Source organism: Pteropus vampyrus, unplaced genomic scaffold (genome assembly GCF_000151845.1).
Source record: "Pteropus vampyrus isolate Shadow unplaced genomic scaffold, Pvam_2.0 Scaffold227, whole genome shotgun sequence".
Lineage (NCBI taxonomy): Eukaryota > Metazoa > Chordata > Mammalia > Chiroptera > Pteropodidae > Pteropus > Pteropus vampyrus.
The window spans coordinates 468,083-486,879 of record NW_011889008.1 but is presented as its reverse complement, the minus strand read 5'-3'; the positions used below and the strand labels follow the sequence as shown (position 1 = coordinate 486,879).

At 57.7% G+C, this 18,797-nt stretch overlaps 1 protein-coding gene across 2 annotated transcripts in view; it reads left to right on the top strand.

Annotated features, from left to right (window-relative positions):
* Positions 1-16,865, top strand: part of NARF (nuclear prelamin A recognition factor) — a 19,386-nt gene extending 2,521 nt beyond the window's left edge. For both annotated transcript variants that reach the window (XM_023519639.1, XM_011373653.2), the window contains 9 exons: positions 2,411-2,554; positions 5,465-5,597; positions 7,135-7,269; positions 10,582-10,700; positions 11,984-12,113; positions 12,453-12,516; positions 13,423-13,560; positions 13,807-13,964; positions 15,489-16,865. In XM_023519639.1, coding sequence (XP_023375407.1) covers positions 2,411-2,554; positions 5,465-5,597; positions 7,135-7,269; positions 10,582-10,700; positions 11,984-12,113; positions 12,453-12,516; positions 13,423-13,560; positions 13,807-13,964; positions 15,489-15,730 — 1,263 coding nt within the window. In that variant the 3' untranslated portion in view covers positions 15,731-16,865. The remainder of the gene's footprint in view (positions 1-2,410; positions 2,555-5,464; positions 5,598-7,134; positions 7,270-10,581; positions 10,701-11,983; positions 12,114-12,452; positions 12,517-13,422; positions 13,561-13,806; positions 13,965-15,488) is intronic.
* Positions 16,866-18,797: the final 1,932 nt, after the last annotated feature.

Here is an 18,797-nt window from a genome sequence, read left to right as displayed (position 1 = left end):
TCTCTTTTTTTTTTTTTAATGAAAAGTTCCATTCTGTAAAATAGGGATTTAGATAGGTAATTTATGCGATGATTCAGATCTCACTAACACAGTTCTCGTTTTTAAATTCTCCTTAGCTGATAGTGGAGTTTGGACACATACCTCGAGCTGGGCACTAGAGGAAGCGCTGTATACGTGCTACCTCGTTTCATGCTCAGATGCAGCATGTTGAGTAAGCCCTACTACTGTCCCCATTTTACGGAGAGAAGGATGCAGTGGGGGGAGAGGTGGGGGTTAAGGTCACTTCTTCCCATGGAAAGTCCTGTTACAATTTTACAAATGGAGAAGGCAACTTGGAAGAAACACGTTTGCTCTTGAGTAGTCCTGGTGTGACGCTCAGTCTGACGCTCAGTTGATCTGGTCCTCTGTGCACCGCACTGCTCTGCACTCTGGCGACTGCGGGGCTTAGCGAGAGGCGGGGCGGGACAAGCACGCAAGGTGCTGAGGTGGAGGAGAGAACGGGGTGCCTGGGGCCTCCCCGCCTGCCGTTGGGCTGCATCCCCTTGGTCGACATCTAACCTTGAGAGCCCCAGTTTCCTTATCGGTGACTTGGAGAATAGGGTTACACCCCCCTCCCCCCGCCCTTGGGGCTGTGGTAACAGCGAGATAATGTGTGTATACAGCCTAAGTGCCCGCCCCGCCTGCCCGGTGGGTGGATGCACTGTCAGGGCGGGCAGGCACAGAAGAGTCTACTGGACTGGGCCTCAGAGTGGTGAGAATTGAGGGCGGGGCCACCAGGCACAGAGAAGTTGTGGTCTGGGGAGTGGTCTGTGGAGGGGCGTGGGAGCTGTTGAGGCCGTCTGGGCAAAGGAGCAGATCATACATGTTTTAGGGCAGGTGACAGGACAGCTTCAGCTGCCCGGAGCATGGGGAGCATAGAAGGAAGCCACGTGGGAGGCAGAGGGTGGTGGGGCTGGCGGGCCAGAGTGACACAAGCAAGAAAGAGGGCTTAGCACAGGGAGCTGCATGCAGTTCGGGCTCCAGGGACCCCGAGCTTTCTGCAGGGTGTGGTTGAGGTGGGGAGGCTCCGCTGCACGTGGCGATTGGAGAGGGGCTGGGCCTGGCAGGCTGGCACTGCTCTGGGAAGTGCGGCTGATTGGAGAGGAGGGCGGGGGACAGTCTTCTGCAGAGTGCCGGTGTTTCGGGGGCAGACAGAGAGGGAGCAAGAAATGAGTGGCGCGGGGCCCCAGCCTGGCCCATGGGAGCCTGTGGGAGGGCTGGGTGGCAGGCCGGGATGGGGCCCTCTTGGGCACAACGGCGCAGAGTGTGGCCGCGGGTCCCTCTGCAGGGGTGACGGCGGCAGGATTCTTAGTGCAGCTTGTCAGTATCTGTGAGGCATCAGCTGTGTGCCAGGCCCGTGCTCCAGAGCCGTGGGGCGGCAGCTCCGGACACATGCGCACACACCTACCGCCGCCACGTCCTCAGAAGTGCAAGCTCTTGAGCCCCATTCAGACCGCGGGAATGTTCGTCCACAGCGTAGCAGGGTCCCAGGGTGAGCTGCACAGTGACACTTGGGCATGTGGAAAGGAGGGAGGTGACAGCATGTACTCCCATTCATGGACAGGAGGCCCTGCCCAGAACCGTCTCCTACCAAATCACGTTTAAGAGAAAGCAAATGGCCAGCCGTCCGGAGCGTTAACTCTGGAGCGGCGCCCGGAGGCTTCGGAACGTTCCCGTGCTCGTCCGCCAACCGCTGACTGCGCACCCTCACGCGCAGGGCCTCTGGGAGGCACTGGGAACAGAAGGGAACGGGTCAAGGGTCCTGCCCTCAGAGCTTGCATTTCTCGGGTGACAACGACACAGAAGTGCCAGGTGGTGGTGGGGGCTGTTCAGTCCTAGATTCCTGTGTTTTAGTGGGCCTCGGGCAGCAGAGCGCTAGTCAGAGGTGACGAGGGGCATCCAGTCTGGGCGTCCAGGTGAGCGGCGTCGCTTGTATGGAGCGTCCACAACGCAGTCCTGGCGGCCAGAGGGCTTCATTGCGGTGGCGAGCCGGAGCTGTCCCGAGCTTCCTGGGCGCAGGGCTGCTCAGCGGGGTGAGCAGAGCTGGCCGGCCGGAGCCGTGAGGCAGCAGAGAAGGGGTGCGGGGAGGAGGGGGGCGCGCCAGGGCCTAGACACAGGAACTCGGCTTTCCTCCTGCCGCGTGACGCAGCTAGCCTGCTTCTGCCCTGGCTTGTCTTCTTGAGACTCCCTGGTGTCGTCGTGGGCTGTGCTGCGTGTCCCTGAGCACCTGGAGTGCCAGGCGGGGCCGGCGTCGCCTGGGGTGTTCGGTGTCGGTGTGCTGTGCTGTAGCCATGCTTACTCTTCCTACGGAAGCTTACGTCACCATGCTTTTGTTGAAGAATCAGGCCAAAACGTCATCTTTCCTTTGTAGAAGGGCGAATTCCATAAGTTGGCTGATGCCAAGATATTTCTGAGTGACTGCCTAGCGTGTGACAGCTGTGTGACCGAAGAGGAAGGAGTCCAAGTTTCCCAGCAGAACGCCAAGGACTTCTTCCGTGTCCTGAACCTTAACAAGGTACGGTGGCCTGGAGGGGGCCAGTGGGGGTCGGGGCGGGCACGGAGGCCTCTCCTGGGACATGGTGCACGTAGCTCAGCCCTGGCCCTGTGTCCCTTGCCACAATCGACCCTCTCCAGAGCCGCTCACCATCAGAATAAAATCCAGTGTCCCAGAGTCATGCTTTTTCAGTGACTTGGGCGATGGCTGTGGCCGGTACCACCGATCAGGCTCCCGCAGTTTGGGGGGCCTCCACTGTGCGGGTCATACAGTGGCTGCATTCCTGAGGTCATAGGATGGTACAGTGGCTGAGCCCACGCTGTTCCGTCTCTCAGAGGTGGGGCTTCTGTCCGTTGAGCTCATCAGCCTGGGGCAAATCCCTGCCCACCTCCTCTACAGAGCTGTCTGATGTCACTCAGCTTCCAGTAATGGTCTTCCCGACCGGAAGCCAGGTAAAAGCGACAGAAAGAAAGGAAAGACGAAGCCCGATGGGCTGAGAAGCGTGTCTCAGGTCGTCCTCGCTCCCACCGCCACAGGAAGTGCCCCTGCCGTGCCGTGCACAGGCCCGGGAGCCCTCGTGGCTGTCCGGCGGTGCCTGGTGCGCCAGGGCTCGGCACAGCCGAGCGGCCCTCCCACTGCTTGCCACCCACCCCTGCGGCTTGTTCCCGGACACGTCATCCAGTGGTCGTAGGTTCCAGTTTCAGGTAGAAGCGCATGTCCTTTCGCGGTCAGCGGTAGTTGGGGCTGGGCGCACCCTTCCTGGTGTGGGATCCGTGAGCATGCGGTAGGACGGACTCTGAAGCCGGAGGCCACGTTCACCGTGCACCTTCCCCCCGCCCTGGTCCTCTGGAACCTAATGGTTTTAGCCGTTTTATTACCTGAGTGATGACTTCAGCTCAGTTACGACGTGGCAGTTTCCCCGGCACGTTCCGTGGGACCTGTGCACTTCTAACCCTGTGGTGCGGGCGGTTTCTGCCTGGATGCCGCTGAGGACGGCTGTGTCCCTTCACGCTCCCACGCGATAGGTGATACCTCTGTCCAGCTTTCTTGATCACAGCTGGCATCAAGCTCACATTTTTCCAGTCCGACAGGTAGATGGTATTTCACGTGCACATTCTTGGTCATTAGTGAGACTGAGAATCTTTGACGTGTTTATCGACAATTTACATTTTATGCTGCTTGTTCATGTTCTAGATTAGTTCGAAATTGCTTTCAGCTGCTGGTAACAAAAACCCTGACTCTAGGCACGTGACAGCTCGGAGGGTTATTCTCTCGAGTCCAGAGGTTGTCTGGCCCCAGGGAGCCCCAAGGACCTGGATAGCTGCCGTCCTGCTTGGTGTCCTCGGCCTCCAACCCAGGACTCTGTCACACACGTCAGACCCTTGCTCCCAGGCTGTTGCTTGTCTTAGAGTATGATGTCCTCTTCACACTTGAGTTGTTTGATTTCATGGAACTATGCAGATTGGTCTCTTCTTTACTAGTTTTTAATTTGCATTTTTAAAAGACTTTTTTACTATAAAATAGTGTACGTTTTATTTTAATGCGCCTTCATCTAGTAGGGCCCATCTTCCCATTTGTTAGATTTTCTTGACTAATCTTACATCATTCTACATTAACCATAGGGCTTTGACTGGAATTGCACTGGATTTATAGGTTAGTGTGGGGGAAATTGTGTTTCAGCTTACAGTATTTTCATCCGTAGACATGCTGGCTCAGTTATTCTTTGTGTGATCTTCAGCAAAGGGCTATAATTTTCCCCATAAATGTTTGTGTCGGGCTACTCTTAAGTTTTCTGTACCTGTAATTTGTTCTTGTTGTTATGTCACGTATATTAGGTTTTATTGTATTATTTTCTGTAATGTCGGTTATTGTCGGTGTATAAAAAAGCCGTTGATCTTCATGTCTTTTTTGTACGTGGCTGTTTTGTAAACTTAATATTCTAATAGTTTTCTAGATTGTCTTAGGTTTTGTAGGATTATTGACTACAAACAATGAACGTTATCTTTTCCACCCCGTATACCTCTTTTCCTGATCACGTCGTCTAGGACCTTTAAGTCAATCTCAAATAACAGCAGTGATAAATGGAACTAATCTCCTGTTTCAGACTTCGGAGAAAGTGCTTGTAAGGTTTTACTGTTGAGTAGATAGATGTGTTCGGAGCTTTGGTAGATACCTGCGTCAGCATCTCGGCTGCAGGTAATGGTGCCCGGCTCACACTGGTGCAAGTAACAAGGAAATGGTGATTTCATGAAACCGAAAGCTGAGAAGTAGGGGAGGTGCTGGGGTTGGCTGAGTCGGCCACTCAGGGCTGTCGTCTGGGAAAGGCAACGTCCGTGTCTCTGTTCAGCCTGGCTCTGGGCTCAGGCCGATCCCCTCCTGGTCACAGCAGCTCCCTCAGAGGAGGAGGTGACATTTGAGTGAGAATGGAGTGGATGAGCCCTGGAAATACCCTGGGCAGGGCGTTGGGCAGAGAGACAGGAAGTGGTGGGTCTGCCTTCTTAAAATTCTGTTAAAATTTGCCACTAAGTGACCTGGGTTTTTGAAGCCTCTTAGGGGCTGGGCACCACTTCAATGTGTGAACTTTTTTAATTGAAATATATTCGTGTGTGTATTTTTTATTGTTATTGGGTCACTTCAGTTGTGTATGGGCCAATATTATAATTTACATATTTTTAAAGTTATTTTTTTCTAGATGTTTGCATTTCAACATGAAATTGTTATAAAAATTGATAAAATCTCTTGGGATGTCTCATTTTTTTAAACCTAATCGTTTCCTTCTTTTTCCTCAGTTATGCTTGCCAGCGTTTGTCTATTTTATTAGTCTCTTCATAGAACTTCTGTTATGGATTTTTCTCGATTTTTCACTAAGGTGCTCTACTTTCACTCTCTGTGTTATCACCCACATATGACATTCTTTTCTCTTTCTCCTAGAAATGTGATACCTCAAAGCACAAGGTGCTGGCAGTGTCCGTGTGTCCTCAGTCTTTGCCTTATTTTGCTGCTAAATTCAGCCTCAGTGTGACTGATGCATCCAGAAGACTCTGTGGCTTCCTCAAAAGTCTTGGTGAGGCGCCTTTGACCTTCCTGTGAGTTCGTAACTGCCCCTTTTATCTCTAGGGTTCAGTTTTCAAGGGCACAGGACAGGTAAGAACTACATGAGAGTCCGTGGAATGTAAGAGGACCCTGCCTCTGACCGTGGTAAACGGGTGTCACTTACCCCCTTGCTGTGTAGATCGGTGTTATGTTACTGCCATGATGGCCCACCTGAGAGTGCCAGTGACCATCTTCAGATGGGGTGGCGGGGACACGTGGGCGGCGGCAAGCGGCATCGTTTGCCCGGCTCGGGCCACGGAGGTGTTTATTTGATGGAGAAGCGCGTCTTCAGTGAATGGCATCTGGTGCCCAGGAAGCTCTGAAGAGCAGAGCAGGAAGGGAATGGGCCGCGTCCTTCATGGGGAGGATGAAAGGTGGTCATTTCAGAGCACAGCCGGGACTTAAACGTGAAGGGACACGGGGACAGTGCTGCCTCCAGTGGCAGTAGGCGGTGCCCGCCCCCAGGGACTTTCATGGCCCTGGAACATGCGTCCTCGTGTACAGCCATCGCCAGGCCCAGACGAGAACTTGAGCTGTTTGCCAAATAAGAGTTAGCTTGTCAGAGACACAAATACACTGGGGGTTGCTAATAAAACACGGTGACACGTGGCAGAGCCAGCCCGCCAGCCCGTGCTGCCTGGCACTCTTGGTGTGGAGCAGCTTCCCGGTGCACAGCGTGCCGCCAAAGTCAGGCATAGCCCCGAGCCATCCCTTCACACTCCTGCCTCAGGAAGCCTAAGTTCAGCCTCCTTTGACCAGAGGGTGGAGTTATTCGATGCTGTATCATCTCAGTGAAAGGCCCGATTTTGATACTTTTGAAAAATAAATAGTTGGGCATTTTTTGTTAACGCTAATAATGAAAACGTATTCACAGTGAAACTGACTTCTTAAGGTAACACTTTAATATGACACTTAGAATATTATGGCTTTTTTTATAAGAATAACTGGCTTTTAAGATTTAGACTGGCTGCAGATATTAAACCTATTTACTTAATTTATTATAATGATGGATATTTTGTTTCAGGTTTATCAATATTAAGAAAACTCATTAAGAGAAAAGTAGCTAATTAAAAAATCAGCATAAAATTAAGATCATTGTAAAGGTACGCCCAGCCCATTTACTCATTTATTTTAAAGATGTCAAGGACTATTGCAGCCTGAAATTCAGTTCAGCCAGCGAATCGGAAGAGGAGGGTGCTGGTATCTTGATAACATTCCATTAGCTTCCATGTGGAGTACTGTGAGGTGTTTACGTACAGACATGTAGAGAACGAGGTGGGGATGGGAAAGAGAGAACATATATATTTTATTGTGAAAAATACGTGCTGTCGTTTAAAACACCGTGCACAGTCCCGTGCTTCTGCAGTTCGTGCCAGCCCTGGGAACCGCGGGTGACCCAAACAGCTCGGGGGTGCCTGCAGACCTGCTGCTGAGTCCGGCACTCAGAGGCCCAGACTCGGAGAGTGGCCCCGCGTCAGGGAGCGGAGCTGAGCGCCCTCTCCCCGCAGGCGTGCACTACGTCTTCGACGCAGCGGTGGCCGCGGACCTCAGCATCCTGGAGGGCCAGAAGGAATTTGTGCGCCGCTTCCTCCGGCACAGCGAGGAGGAGCCCGCGCTGCCCATGCTGACGTCCGCCTGTCCCGGTGAGTGCTGGGGCCAGCTGCCCGGCCCCAGCTGTCTGAGGCCCCTGTCACAGGGGTCTGTCTGCTTGGGCCAGGCCGGGGCCGTGGGTGCCTCGTAGACCAAAAGGGAGGAGTTTGGGCCTGAGGCACAATTTTATGCCAAACAACATATTCATTCATTCTGGTGAGCTTGACGAGGAGGAGACCTGACAGCTGAGTATTAATTCAGCTGCATTTATCTGTATTTCTCAAGATTCTGAGACAAAGTGTATTTAGAAAAGCAAATCTATCTTCTCTTAAAAGTATGACACATTTCAGACATCCAGAAAATTGTAGATGGTAATAACGGCAAACACCTGTCCTTTGGCAGCTTAAATGAAAATTACAGAATAAAAAATGGTAGGTTCGATCCCGGAGTACTCTTTCCAGCCTGCTTTCACCGGCGGTCTGGCACCTGCAGTTTAGGAAAAATAGAAATTTTTGAACAAGAATGTGGTGAAAGATCATGTGTAAGGAAAGAAGGAAGAAAGCGCTATGCTGGTAAATGACATTTAGTGAAAATTTATTTCTAGATGCATCAGGCCCGTGAGTGTAGGAAAGCTACCCCGTCAGAGCCAGTCGTGGGCTACGTAATTTTTAGGTTTTCGTTTACGTTTCTATTCTAACTTTATCCTCCCTCCCACCATGCTTCCAAATTTTTCTGTCATTTCACCTCACCCATTGGTCATTAGGGTTATGCTTTAACAATAGAATGTTGGTGGTGTGCTTGCTTAGAATCTGGAAATACTTCCCACTCATAAAACTGTGCAGAGGAACTTCGCCATCTGTCCCAGAGGCCGCATGGGCTGACACACGAGCTGAGCTGTGTCATTCATCAGCCCAGGGCCTGGCGGGATGTGCCGTGCTTCAGGTGGGGCTTGTCCCGGTGCACGGTTTGTCCCAGGAATGTGACGCATGCAGATGTCCCCAGGTTTCCTGGGCTGTGGGCACTCTGTAGCCAAGGCCAGGGATGAGCTGTTGGATAGGTGCAGACTGTGTTGCTGTGGTGTCTGCACGGCTGCGGAGGGCCTGGGGACCGCCCGGCTTTCTGAATGACCTTCAGTGGTCCCTGGGGCCCCCAGTGCCCAGCATGGAGTCTCAGTGCTTTCCTCGTGAGGCCATCACTCGATGCCACATGCAGCCCGACACTGTGGCTCAGTCTCGCCCAGCCAAGGAGGGGGCAACATAAAACACCCAAAGTCACCCCGTGCCCCTGGGCAGCAGTTTCCAGACTTTCTGGCCGTGATTCCTGGCATCAGGATGGACGGGGGTACCTGGGGCCTCCTGATACCAAACCAGACACTTGTGGACGCTCGCTGTGGAGGCCCTGCTGGTCACAGCCTAGGACGCAAGCCTTAGTCCTATCAGGAGCCCAGGGAGTCCTGTCGCCCAGCCACCCGGCACCCGTCCCAGAGCCCTGTTGTCACTCAGCCCCGCCACCTGCCGCGACTGGCTTCTCCCTCCTCGTCCAGCCCCACGTTTGCTGCATTTGGTCGTCTTGCTGAGCCGTGCAGGCTGTTTACTTGTAGGTTTGGAGCTTCCACAATGTTTTCCTAGGTAAGGGTACACTCCTCTTGGAGCTCTTTGTGCCGCAGCGTGTCGAAACTAGCTGTTCAGGTTTCCGCCCCTCTCAAATTCAGGGAGGTGAGGTGAGATCTGCTTCAAACTAACTTTTTCTATAATTTGGTCTTGTCGCTTTTGCTTTCTTACGACAATTTAAGGAACCTAAACCAGTACCGAGATCACGTGACGTGACCTGGTGTATAGAAGCAGGGCCGTGGCAGACCTGTGCCGGCTCACTGGGCGTGACCCTCTACAGAGTCCCCGTGTCCTTGGACTGGTAGGCGGGCACTGGTTCAGGCTGGGACTAGGCCCGATGTGACGCCCCCCTGCCGGCTGCACTGTGGCCCAGCAGAGGACGGGGTGAGCGGCTCGGCTTTGGACTGGACGGGCTGGCAGGCCTGGCCTGCCAGAGTGCCCACGGGCAGGAATCCGGGGCAGCGTCTGTCCGGCCCTAGCAGAGTATCTGGAGAGCGATTGGGCACCTCTGCTCTGAGCGCGCACCCTGCTGCGCCTTCAGAGTGGGTCGCTGGGGAGGTGGGTAGGCTGGTCACGCCTGCGCAGCCACACAGCCCGCCCCAGGGTCTCCGTGAGTGTGAGCAGGGGCTGTCCAGGCACAGGTCAGTGTCTCTGCCCCGGCTGGTGCTCAGTGATGAGTTCCTGAGCAAAGGTACCCTCGTGGCTCCAGGTGCCTGGGCGCTGTGGGCCCTGGGGTTCCTGCTCAGCACCCCCGCCACGGGCCAGGTCCTCCGTGGGCACCCAGCTTCTGCAGCTTAGCCTGGTCTCGTGTGGCGCTCAAGGCCTTCTGCCTCCGCAGCACAGAGGGGCCATCTGCCAGGAGCCACATCTGCGGTGCTGGCACTTGGGCTGAGGCCAGGGTGGGTGGCGGCCTTATAAGGCCAGACCTGAGGTGGGAATACCCGGGGTCCCCAAACGGTCTATGTTGTGGGTAGTTTTTCTTTAAACCTTCAAAGGCATGCGTGCAGAGGCCAGTTTTTCTCATAGGGGCTTGTGTGGGTCACCACAGCGCCCTCCTTGGCGCGTTCAGGCCTGCGTGCAGGTGACAGGCGCAGTTTGAGAGTTGGTCAGGGATTGTCAAGTGTGAGTGGCGCCTGCTGCTCTTGCCCAGGAGTGGACATGGGGAGGCTAATCTGCCCGCAACCCCTATCTTGGGATACCTCGGTGTGCACGCCGGTCTGTGGGGTCAGAGGTGTCGGGAGATGCTGTCCACAACAGGCCAGGCCCAGCGGGAGGAGGGAGCTAGCTGTGTCCCTTGCAGGTTGAGCTGCTGGCTGTGTGGTCTGCAGACCGCTGCCCTGTGTCCATCCCTGGAAACCAGCAGAAGGAATGCCCCCAGGGGGCACGGCGGGGGGTCATCTGAGTCATGGTCCCGTGTCCTGGCCGTGAGAACAACTCTGCACTGGCATGGTGGAGCTGGAACACGCAGCCTGTGACAGCCTTGTGGCTGCTCCTCTGAGCGTGTCCTCTCTGGGGACCAGCCATCCTCGCTTTTTCTCCCATCCCGTTTTCTGATCTGGGACTGACGGGAGCCCCTCGCAGACACCTGTCAGTCGGGCTTTGGGGAGGCAGTCTGTCGCACATTCGAGGCAGAGCCTGAAGCTGGAGTCCGAGTCCGCTCCCCGAGGTCAGGGCCTCAGGAGCTCCGAGTCCCGGGCGTGCGATGGGGAGTGGGGAAGCAGTGTGGGCACTGACGCGGGGCCCCTCTCTCCCCAGGCTGGGTCCGCTATGCCGAGCGCGTTTTGGGCCAGCCCCTCACCCCCCACCTCTGCACTGCCAAGTCTCCCCAGCAGATCATGGGCTCTCTGGTGAAGGATTACTTCGCCCGACGGCAGGTAAGCTGACCTCTGCGCCCGGGCAGCATGGCTGTGGGGCCATCTGGTGACTGGAGCTGAGGGTGAGTGAGGGTGGGGACCCACTGGGCACATCCAGGTGCTCTCAGCCCAGGCCAAGTGGAAACAGTGCCCGCCCTGCTAAGGGGTGCTCGGGGCCTCACCCCAGGCATGCTCGCTTAGGAGGCCCTGTGTGGCCCCCGCCCTTGCCTGCCCCTGGAACACTTGGCCGCCTCTGGCCTGACACAGCAGGACTCCCAGCTGGGGCCCTCGAGTCCTTTCCACAGCCCCCGGCTGCCCCAGCTCCCCGACCCGGGTGTGGCACCATCTCTTTTTCCACCGTGCTGTCCCCTCCTCTCTCCCGGCCCCAGCTCACACCCATAGCTGCGATCCGAGGGCTCTGGCAGCGGCCAGACCCAGGTCCCCCTGGAGCTCCCTGGCGCCCCAATGCCGCCCACGGCGTGGCCGTCCCATGGCCTGTTCTCGGTTGGATGATAAGCTCCTCAGGGAACAAGCGTGGCCAGGTGCTGTGGGAACTGGAGAAGGCTGGACAGCAGGTGTCTCAGATGCCTGAGGCAGCGCAAAGCCATGTGACCCCAGTAGCCTGTCAGCCCTGCTGCGGGGGGAGGGGGTGCTTCCCCTCTGCCTGACCCACTCATGAAATCACCACCACTGCCGGCGAACTGTGATGTGGCGTCAGTGCGTGCATTCATTTTGGGGGACAGGAAAATGAACCAGGCGCCGAGGAGTGGCTCAGTCCTAAATGCTGCCGGGCATGCTTCCTGTGGACTTGACAAGGGGCAGGCGCCCTCTTTGGTCTCCGCCCTGCCCTCATTAGGGCCGTTCCTCCCAGGCCTGGCCTTGAGAGTCACTCAGCAGCTGCCAGCTCCTGGCATTGCCGCCAGTTCCGGCTCAGTCACGGGCACCAGGAAGGCGTTGCTTGGGAAGCTTCTGGAAAGTTGGGGTAGAGTGGCTGGTATTCAGTAACAGCGCAGCAGGGGCTTCTTTCAGCGTGTGGGATCACTGCACACAGTTCGGGGGGAGCAGGCTCAGTGTCCACGCCTCTCCTGCGGGTTTCCAGGCTGCTGGGCCTTACCGCCTGGAGAGAGGCAGCGCCACGTGTGGGCCTGGTGCCGCTGCTCGTTGGGACGTGGGGCAGGGGACGTGCGGCGGGAGCTCGGCCTGGAAGCAGGAGCCCAGCCCCACGGCAGTGGCGGGTGCTGGGCAGCAGCGTTAAGTCGCCCTCCTCGCCCTGGCGCCCTGGACGGTGGGCGCTTTCTCCACAGAACCTGCCCCCAGACAAGATCTTCCACGTCATCGTGGCCCCTTGCTACGACAAGAAACTGGAGGCTCTTCGAGAAGATTTTTCCCCAGCTTTGCACAGTTACCGGGGTGCCGACTGCGTGTTAACCTCAGGTGAGCAGTACATCGTGTGAACGCAGCCAGTGTGTTTCAGCCATGTCCACATGGGGTTGTCACAAGTGTCCTGCTTGGGAAACAAAACACGGAGAGATCATTTGTGAAAATCTCTCATTTCAAGAGCAGAAAAAGGAATTAGACTCTTCGTGTACGTTCTAGCATTTTTCATTTTATTAGCGTCTCTTTGTGCTGGACGTGGGCTGCTTGTGCTCTGTGGGAGGGACACCACCAAAGTCGCCTGCCTTAGAATTTCCTGCGGGACCTTGAGGACGCGTGACATTCCGCTGGTGCTGGCCGTGGTGTCCTTTCACGGCACCGCATGCCTCTTGTTCGTAGGTGAAGTTGTTCAAATGATGGAGCAAAGCGACCTCTCGGGGAGAGACGCGGCCGTGGACACTCTGTAAGTGGCTTTGGCAGGGCGGGCCACGTTTGGGTGGAGGGGGCCTCTCGTGTGATCTCTGGAGGTCACATGTGCCAGGGCCTCCCTACCTCACAGTGAGGCCACATGCTGTGCTGCAGCGTGGGCGCAGGGTGGCACCTGACCCGGGGTGCCATTTTCTGTGGCGCCGCATGGCCCCACCCTAACCCTCAGCCGTCTTCTCGCTCCTGAATGCGGCCAGGACCTTGGTGTGGCGTGCCACTCGCCGGGGCCGCGGGACGTTGTGTCCGCGGCTGGTTGCAGGGGCCGCCCATTCTCCACCGCGCTCTGCCGCTCCCGGCTCCGTTTGCCCCTGACGCTGAGTCTGGCCCTGCCCCGGGTACACTTATCTGGGGAAACCGCGGGGGCCTCGGGTCCCTTGGGTTTCTGCAGGCGCTGGTGACTTTAGCCCTGCTGCATCCTGTGCTCCGGGCACGTGCAGAGCGTGCACGGACCACTCCGCAGGTCCAGCCAGTGCTGGCGCCAGGATTGTCTGTGGCCCTTTTGTGGAAGGCTGGCCAGAGGCGTACAGAATTTAGCACCTTGGTGCCCGTGGCCACGGCCTGCACCAAGCTGGCTGACCGTGCAACCTCATCCGGGGCTCAGACTGGCGTGAGCCCCTGTCAGCCTCGGAGTCGCAGCCTCGGAGTTCTGAGGGATGCGCCCCGGCACATGGGCAACAGGGAGAGAAATGACCAGCTGAACAGCTCTAGCGTAACCCCCGCTGCATCTGAGACTGAGGCACAAGCGACGTTCCATGCCATGCGTCGCAGCTCGGTAGAACGGGGTTGTGTCGGTAACGGGTTTCAGTCTCCCCGTGGCAGGCTCGCGTGTTGCAGTTTCGGACGTCTGATTGACTCTTCCTGTCGCTTCTCTCTGCCTGGTGAGGTTCGGAGACCTGAGGGAGGAGGAGCTGAGGCGCCACGACGGGGCCAGCTCCGACGGGCACCTGGCGCACATCTTCAGACACGCGGCCAAGGAGCTGTTCAACGAAGACGTGGGGGAGGTCACCTACCGCACCTTGAGGTGCGTGCGGACGCCCACGGTCCGTGTGTGTGTGCGCGCGCTCGGTGCTACTGTTCAGGGCAGGGTCCCCAAAGCCTGTGCGTGTTGGGGCGGCTGTCCCGTTTGTGGTGTTCACACCGTCAAGATCAGAGACCTTTCTGTGTTTGCACAAAGACCTTTTGTTCTGCCGACCTTCCGGACTCGGTGGAAACGCCCCTCCAGCTGCAGGAGGACTCGGCGGGTCACAGTCCACTGTTCCTTTCACAGGAACAAAGACTTCCAGGAGGTCACCCTCGAAAGGGACGGGGAGGTTCTGCTGCGCTTCGCTGCTGCGTACGGCTTTCGAAACATCCAGAACGTGGTCCTGAAGCTGAAGAGGGGCAAGTTCCCATACCACTTCGTGGAGGTCCTCGCCTGCGCTGGGGGTGAGGCCTGGCCCCACCCTGAGCCTCGCTCAGCCCCAGCAGCTGTGGGGAGTGTGGACACGACAGTCCCCCTCTTCCGCTCACACCCACCTAGTGAGAAGAGCGGGCACTCTGATGTTTCCTTGAAAGTCCCCTGGGGGAGGGGATCCCTAGAGGAGTCACGGCACAGGTGGCACCAGGAGACAGCCAGTTCAGCTCGTGTGGTAGCTGGTGTGGAGTCGAGGCACACAGGAGCCGAGGCTGGCCCTCAGGTGGCTTGAACAGCCCCCGCCACCTCTAGCCAGGTCTGTCCCTGCATATGGGAGGGACCCGCGTGAGGAATGGAGGCCAACAGGAGGGACTGGGGATGGGGGTCCCCCACAAGGACTTGCTGGTGGAGTAGGTGAGGGTGTCGGGGAGGAGGGAAGCCTGCGGGCCCTGGGCAGTGATGGAGCCAACTCGGAGAGGGGATCAGGGTATCTGTGCCACTCAGAGTGGGAGATGCCCACAGGTACTCAGGTGGAGGTACCAGGTGCGAGACTGTCTCGAGGAAGGGAGGCTCTGGTGGAGGGTGTGACGGGAGAAGCAGCCTAGAAGGCAGCGGAGACCCCATGAGCATTTGGGGAGGGCGTGGGTAGGGTGCTGAGGACAAGGGTGAGCCCTGGCTTTGGGGTCCTCACAGCCTGGGTGACCTTGCTCCAGGGGTCAAGGCACAGAGGGCAGAGCCTACGCCTTGAGTGCTTGAGCAGATGGGAGGTGAGAATGAGGAGGCTTCTAGGGGGCAGGTGAGGGGCCCTTGGGGGCTGGGCTGGACAAGCCGACGCCCCGGAACTAGAGCTTCAGCTGGGGAGCAGGCCTGGGGCCCCAGGAGAGAGAAGCAGCCGCTCCCTGGGAAAGCAGAGTTCTCTGCCTCGGCCGAGTGTCTTTTTGAGATATGAGGTCAGGAGTGGCAGCTGTTGGGAGCTGCCAGCGGATAAGGGTGGGGAGGCTTGGCCGGGGAGGGTTTGCTCTAGGTGCTTTTAGATGCATTTTTATCCCATAAATCATGACATCGTCACCTGTGTTTGGGAGTGCGCAGCACCGATGTGTGGGGTCATTTCCCTGTTCAGGTCGTAGCACCCATGTATGTGGACTCGGGTCCCCATCCCCTCCCAGGTGCAGCCCAGGTGGGGACCAGTGCTCAAGGGCACTGTGCAGACACTGGGGTGTAGCTGCCGTGAATTGTTTCTGTGCTCTCCTGATTGTGATGAGTTTCAAGGAAAACTGGGGATCCAGATTCGCTTACACAGCCACCCAGTTCTGAAAGGTTAGCAAGTTGTTTGGGTTTTAGGTAAAATTGGGTCGTGGGCAGTGTAAGCAGGGAGGGACTGGGAAGCACATGGGGCTGTGAGCCTGCGACCAGGGTTCCTGAGGCCTCGGGGCACACGTGTTCAGGATCTAGCTCGAGGCCCTGGCCACACGAAACCCCACACTGCTTCGTCCCCACTGCCCCCGCCCGTCGTTCTCCGGGACAAGAAGAGAGTGAGTGCGTCTCGTGTCTTTCAGGGTGCCTGAATGGCCGCGGCCAGGCCCTGGCGGAGGACGGGTGTGCGGACAGGGCCCTGCTGCGGCAGATGGAAGGCATCTACACCAGCATCCCCGTGCGGGCCCCAGAGGCCAGCGCCAGCGTGCAGGTGCTGTACCAGGAGTGGCTGGGCGGGGCTGACTCCCCCAGGGCCCAGGAGGCTCTGCACATGGCCTACCAGGGCCCCGGGCGCCCCGCCAGCAGCCGAGACATCAAATGGTGATGGCAATTGGACGGCCGCTGACGGGGGAGCATTGAGTGGGGCATCAGGGACACTGGAAGAAAAAGCTCGGCTTTCCTTTCCTTGTGCTGGTGTCCAGCCCCCTCTGCCCTCCGCCCGCCGCGGGTGGCGCTGTCTCCCGAGCGTGTGCTGGGAGGGCTGCCCAGCGCACGCGCGCGCCCCCCGCGTCCTCCTCCGGCGGAGCCTGGCCCAGCGCCAGGGTGGAGACGACCGCCTACCAGGCTTAGGGGGCCACGTGTCCTGTGACAGGCAGGGACCTGGCTCTGGTTCCTGCGCCTCAGACCCCTGTGGCCGTGAAGGCGCCGGGCAGGCGCGGGGTTGCGGGCCACGGTCCTGGGTCGTCCTCGTGGCTCCAGATTCTACCCATTGACGTTGCTCTTGAAAATGCTTTTGCCACAACATGAATAAACTGCCATCTCCTGGAGTCGGGGCTCAAACACAAATCTGCATTGCCAGCTTTTCTCGAAAAGAACCTGAGATCTGGCAGCAGTGGCCACGCTCCTTCTGGAACGGGACCCTGCCCCTGGGGCTCTGGGCACTGGCCCCACAGGGGCACTGTGCGTTCAGTCTTTGAGCTGACCTCATCTCCAGGCGGGGAGGCTGGCATGGTGCCCCGGTTCCCGCCAGCAGATGGCGAGGCGGGCTGCCCTGCTCGGGCCAGGCTGTGGGGAGTCGTCTCCCAAACTCCCCCCATGTCCTCTGTGCACCCCTCGACCAGGCACCCTACCCCGCACATTAGCTGGGGGCAGGGCTCACCTTAAAGTGAGTAGGGGGTGCATGCATCCCGCCCCCAGACAGCCAGATGGAGAGGGCTTGCAAACACTGGCCTCTGCAGCCTGGGACATGAGACAGACACCCGTGGTGTCCTGGAGGAGTCACTTCTCCAAAGCACTTGGACTTGTGAACGTGGGTGATGACGTTCTCCTTGATCCCTCAGGGCTGCGCAGTCTCGGCGTGTTGGAGTCCCCTTACCTCACCCTGGATCGTGTCCCCGTGTGCCTTTCTGGGGTTGACAATGTGTGGTGTGTGAAATTGTGTGTGTTGCTGCCAGTCTGTTTACAGGGGGTGTCCCCCCTCTGTGGCACTGCCTGGTTGTGGAATAAACGGTCCAAGTGTCCAAGTGTGCACGGTTCCATGAGCCCGACACTGCCTGCCCAGCCAGAGGCTGGCTCCACATGCCACATGGGTCAGACCTGCCCAAGCCAGCATCTGGTCCAGGACAGGAGCCGTCTGTCCCTGTCAGCAGGCTGAGAGTGGCAGGGGTCGGGTGCGTGCCCCTTATTTCCAAGGCTGCCTCTTGCGACAAGGAAGATGTGCTTCCTAGGTGACACAGCACGGTGCACCCTCCCAGGGCTGGGCAGAGGAATTGCCACTCGCATGAGGACACTAGGCTAGGATCCCTTCGTCGTGACTTAGGCAGCAGGCTGTCCGCGTGAGGGTGTTGTGTCAGGCTGGCTGGAGGCTCAGGGAGAGCATGTCTGTAGGGGTGGTGCCAGTAGGTACCAGGAGGGGACAGTAACCACCCTACAGGAATGCTGGACCCGAGTCTCAGGGCTGCTGGTGTCCCTGGCCACCAACTGTGCCTGTGCTAGTATTCGGTGTGTGCTGGCCTCACACTGAATGGCACTGCTCTCCATGAGCTGTCCTGGCCCAGCAAGAGCCTGGTCACCTCCATTTGTCCCTGCCTGTCCTGAGGGCCTGGTCCAGACACCGGCCTGGGGTGGGAGGCGGGGACCGCCAGTCTCACGGCCTCCCGCATCCCCTGTGGGCCTGAGGCCGAGCCCCTGGCTTCTGAACGTGCCCTACAATGAGGCCTGCTCTTCGCTGATTCCAGGCTGGTGTCCAGGAGAGGCCCCGCCACCAGGGCAGGCAGCCCTCCGTCAAGGACAAGGCGCCCATCGTCAGGGCCAGCCTCGTTAGTAGCACCTTGCTCCTGCCACACGGGCACCGCTCTGCTCCCAGCAGTAACCACCAGGTAGCGTTTGCCTGCGACGTGGCCCTCAACAGTGTTGTTCAGGGCAGCAGAGCATGATGGCATCATGACAGGCTGGAGCCAGTGCCTTCGGATAAGGGTGGGCCGCATTTTGAGAACAAGGGCAGGTGCCAGCACTGAAGTCTTTAAATTGAAATGCGTGTTGTGTACGTAAATACAGAGAGACGAGTATGGGCTTATGAGTGGGTTTGGTGTGTGCCCGGGAGATGGGCACATGGCCTGTGAGGTGCTGGTGTCAGGGACTGAGGGCTCTGGCACATCACTGCACATCCAGACGCTGGGCCCCTGGGGAAGTGGGAGCTTGGGTGGGGTTTATGCGCTGACAGGGACCTCAGGACACATGCAGTTGGACTCCCTGCCCATCTCCTTTTTAAAAGCTAAACCAAAAAGGAAAAATGGACATTAGAACAAAGAGATCAGGAAATCCCTCGTGTGCTGAGGTCCTCACCTGCAGGGTCCCTGGAGAGGATGAAGGGCCACACCCACGTGCTTTCTACTGGGAGTTGAACTTGGATCACTGGATGCAAAGGCATGTCCACGTCTACGTCCACGGCAAAACGTGCAGGGCCCACAGTGGCAGCTGGTTCCATGCCATCGTGGTCAGCACTCTAGACTGCCATCCCTTATACCACAGGGCCTCACAGTGTCAGGCGCCACTGTGGGGCCTCCGCCCCAGTGAAGGGAGAGAGGCAAAGGGAAAGCCATCCCTTCCATACAGAACTGCTTAAAATCAGTTCTAAGAACTCACTGTTCAGCAAAGAGGGCTGTCTGGGGACAAAAGGCACACAGGGGTCCCCCTGAGATTTGATCTCAGATCATCGGGTTCAGTCTAGAGTGCTGACCACGATGGCATGGAACCAGCTGCCACTGTGGGCCCTGCACGTTTTGCCGTGGACGTGGACATGCAGAGGAGGGTCTAAGGGCTGAGTGGGTTCTGCTGCTGAAGACCCAAAAGCCAGAAGTCACAATGGAAACCAAAAGGGGTTTACTGGCAGAGGATGGTTTCGACCCATCGACCTCTGGGTCGGGGCACCCCCTTCCTGGCTCTGAAAGTGA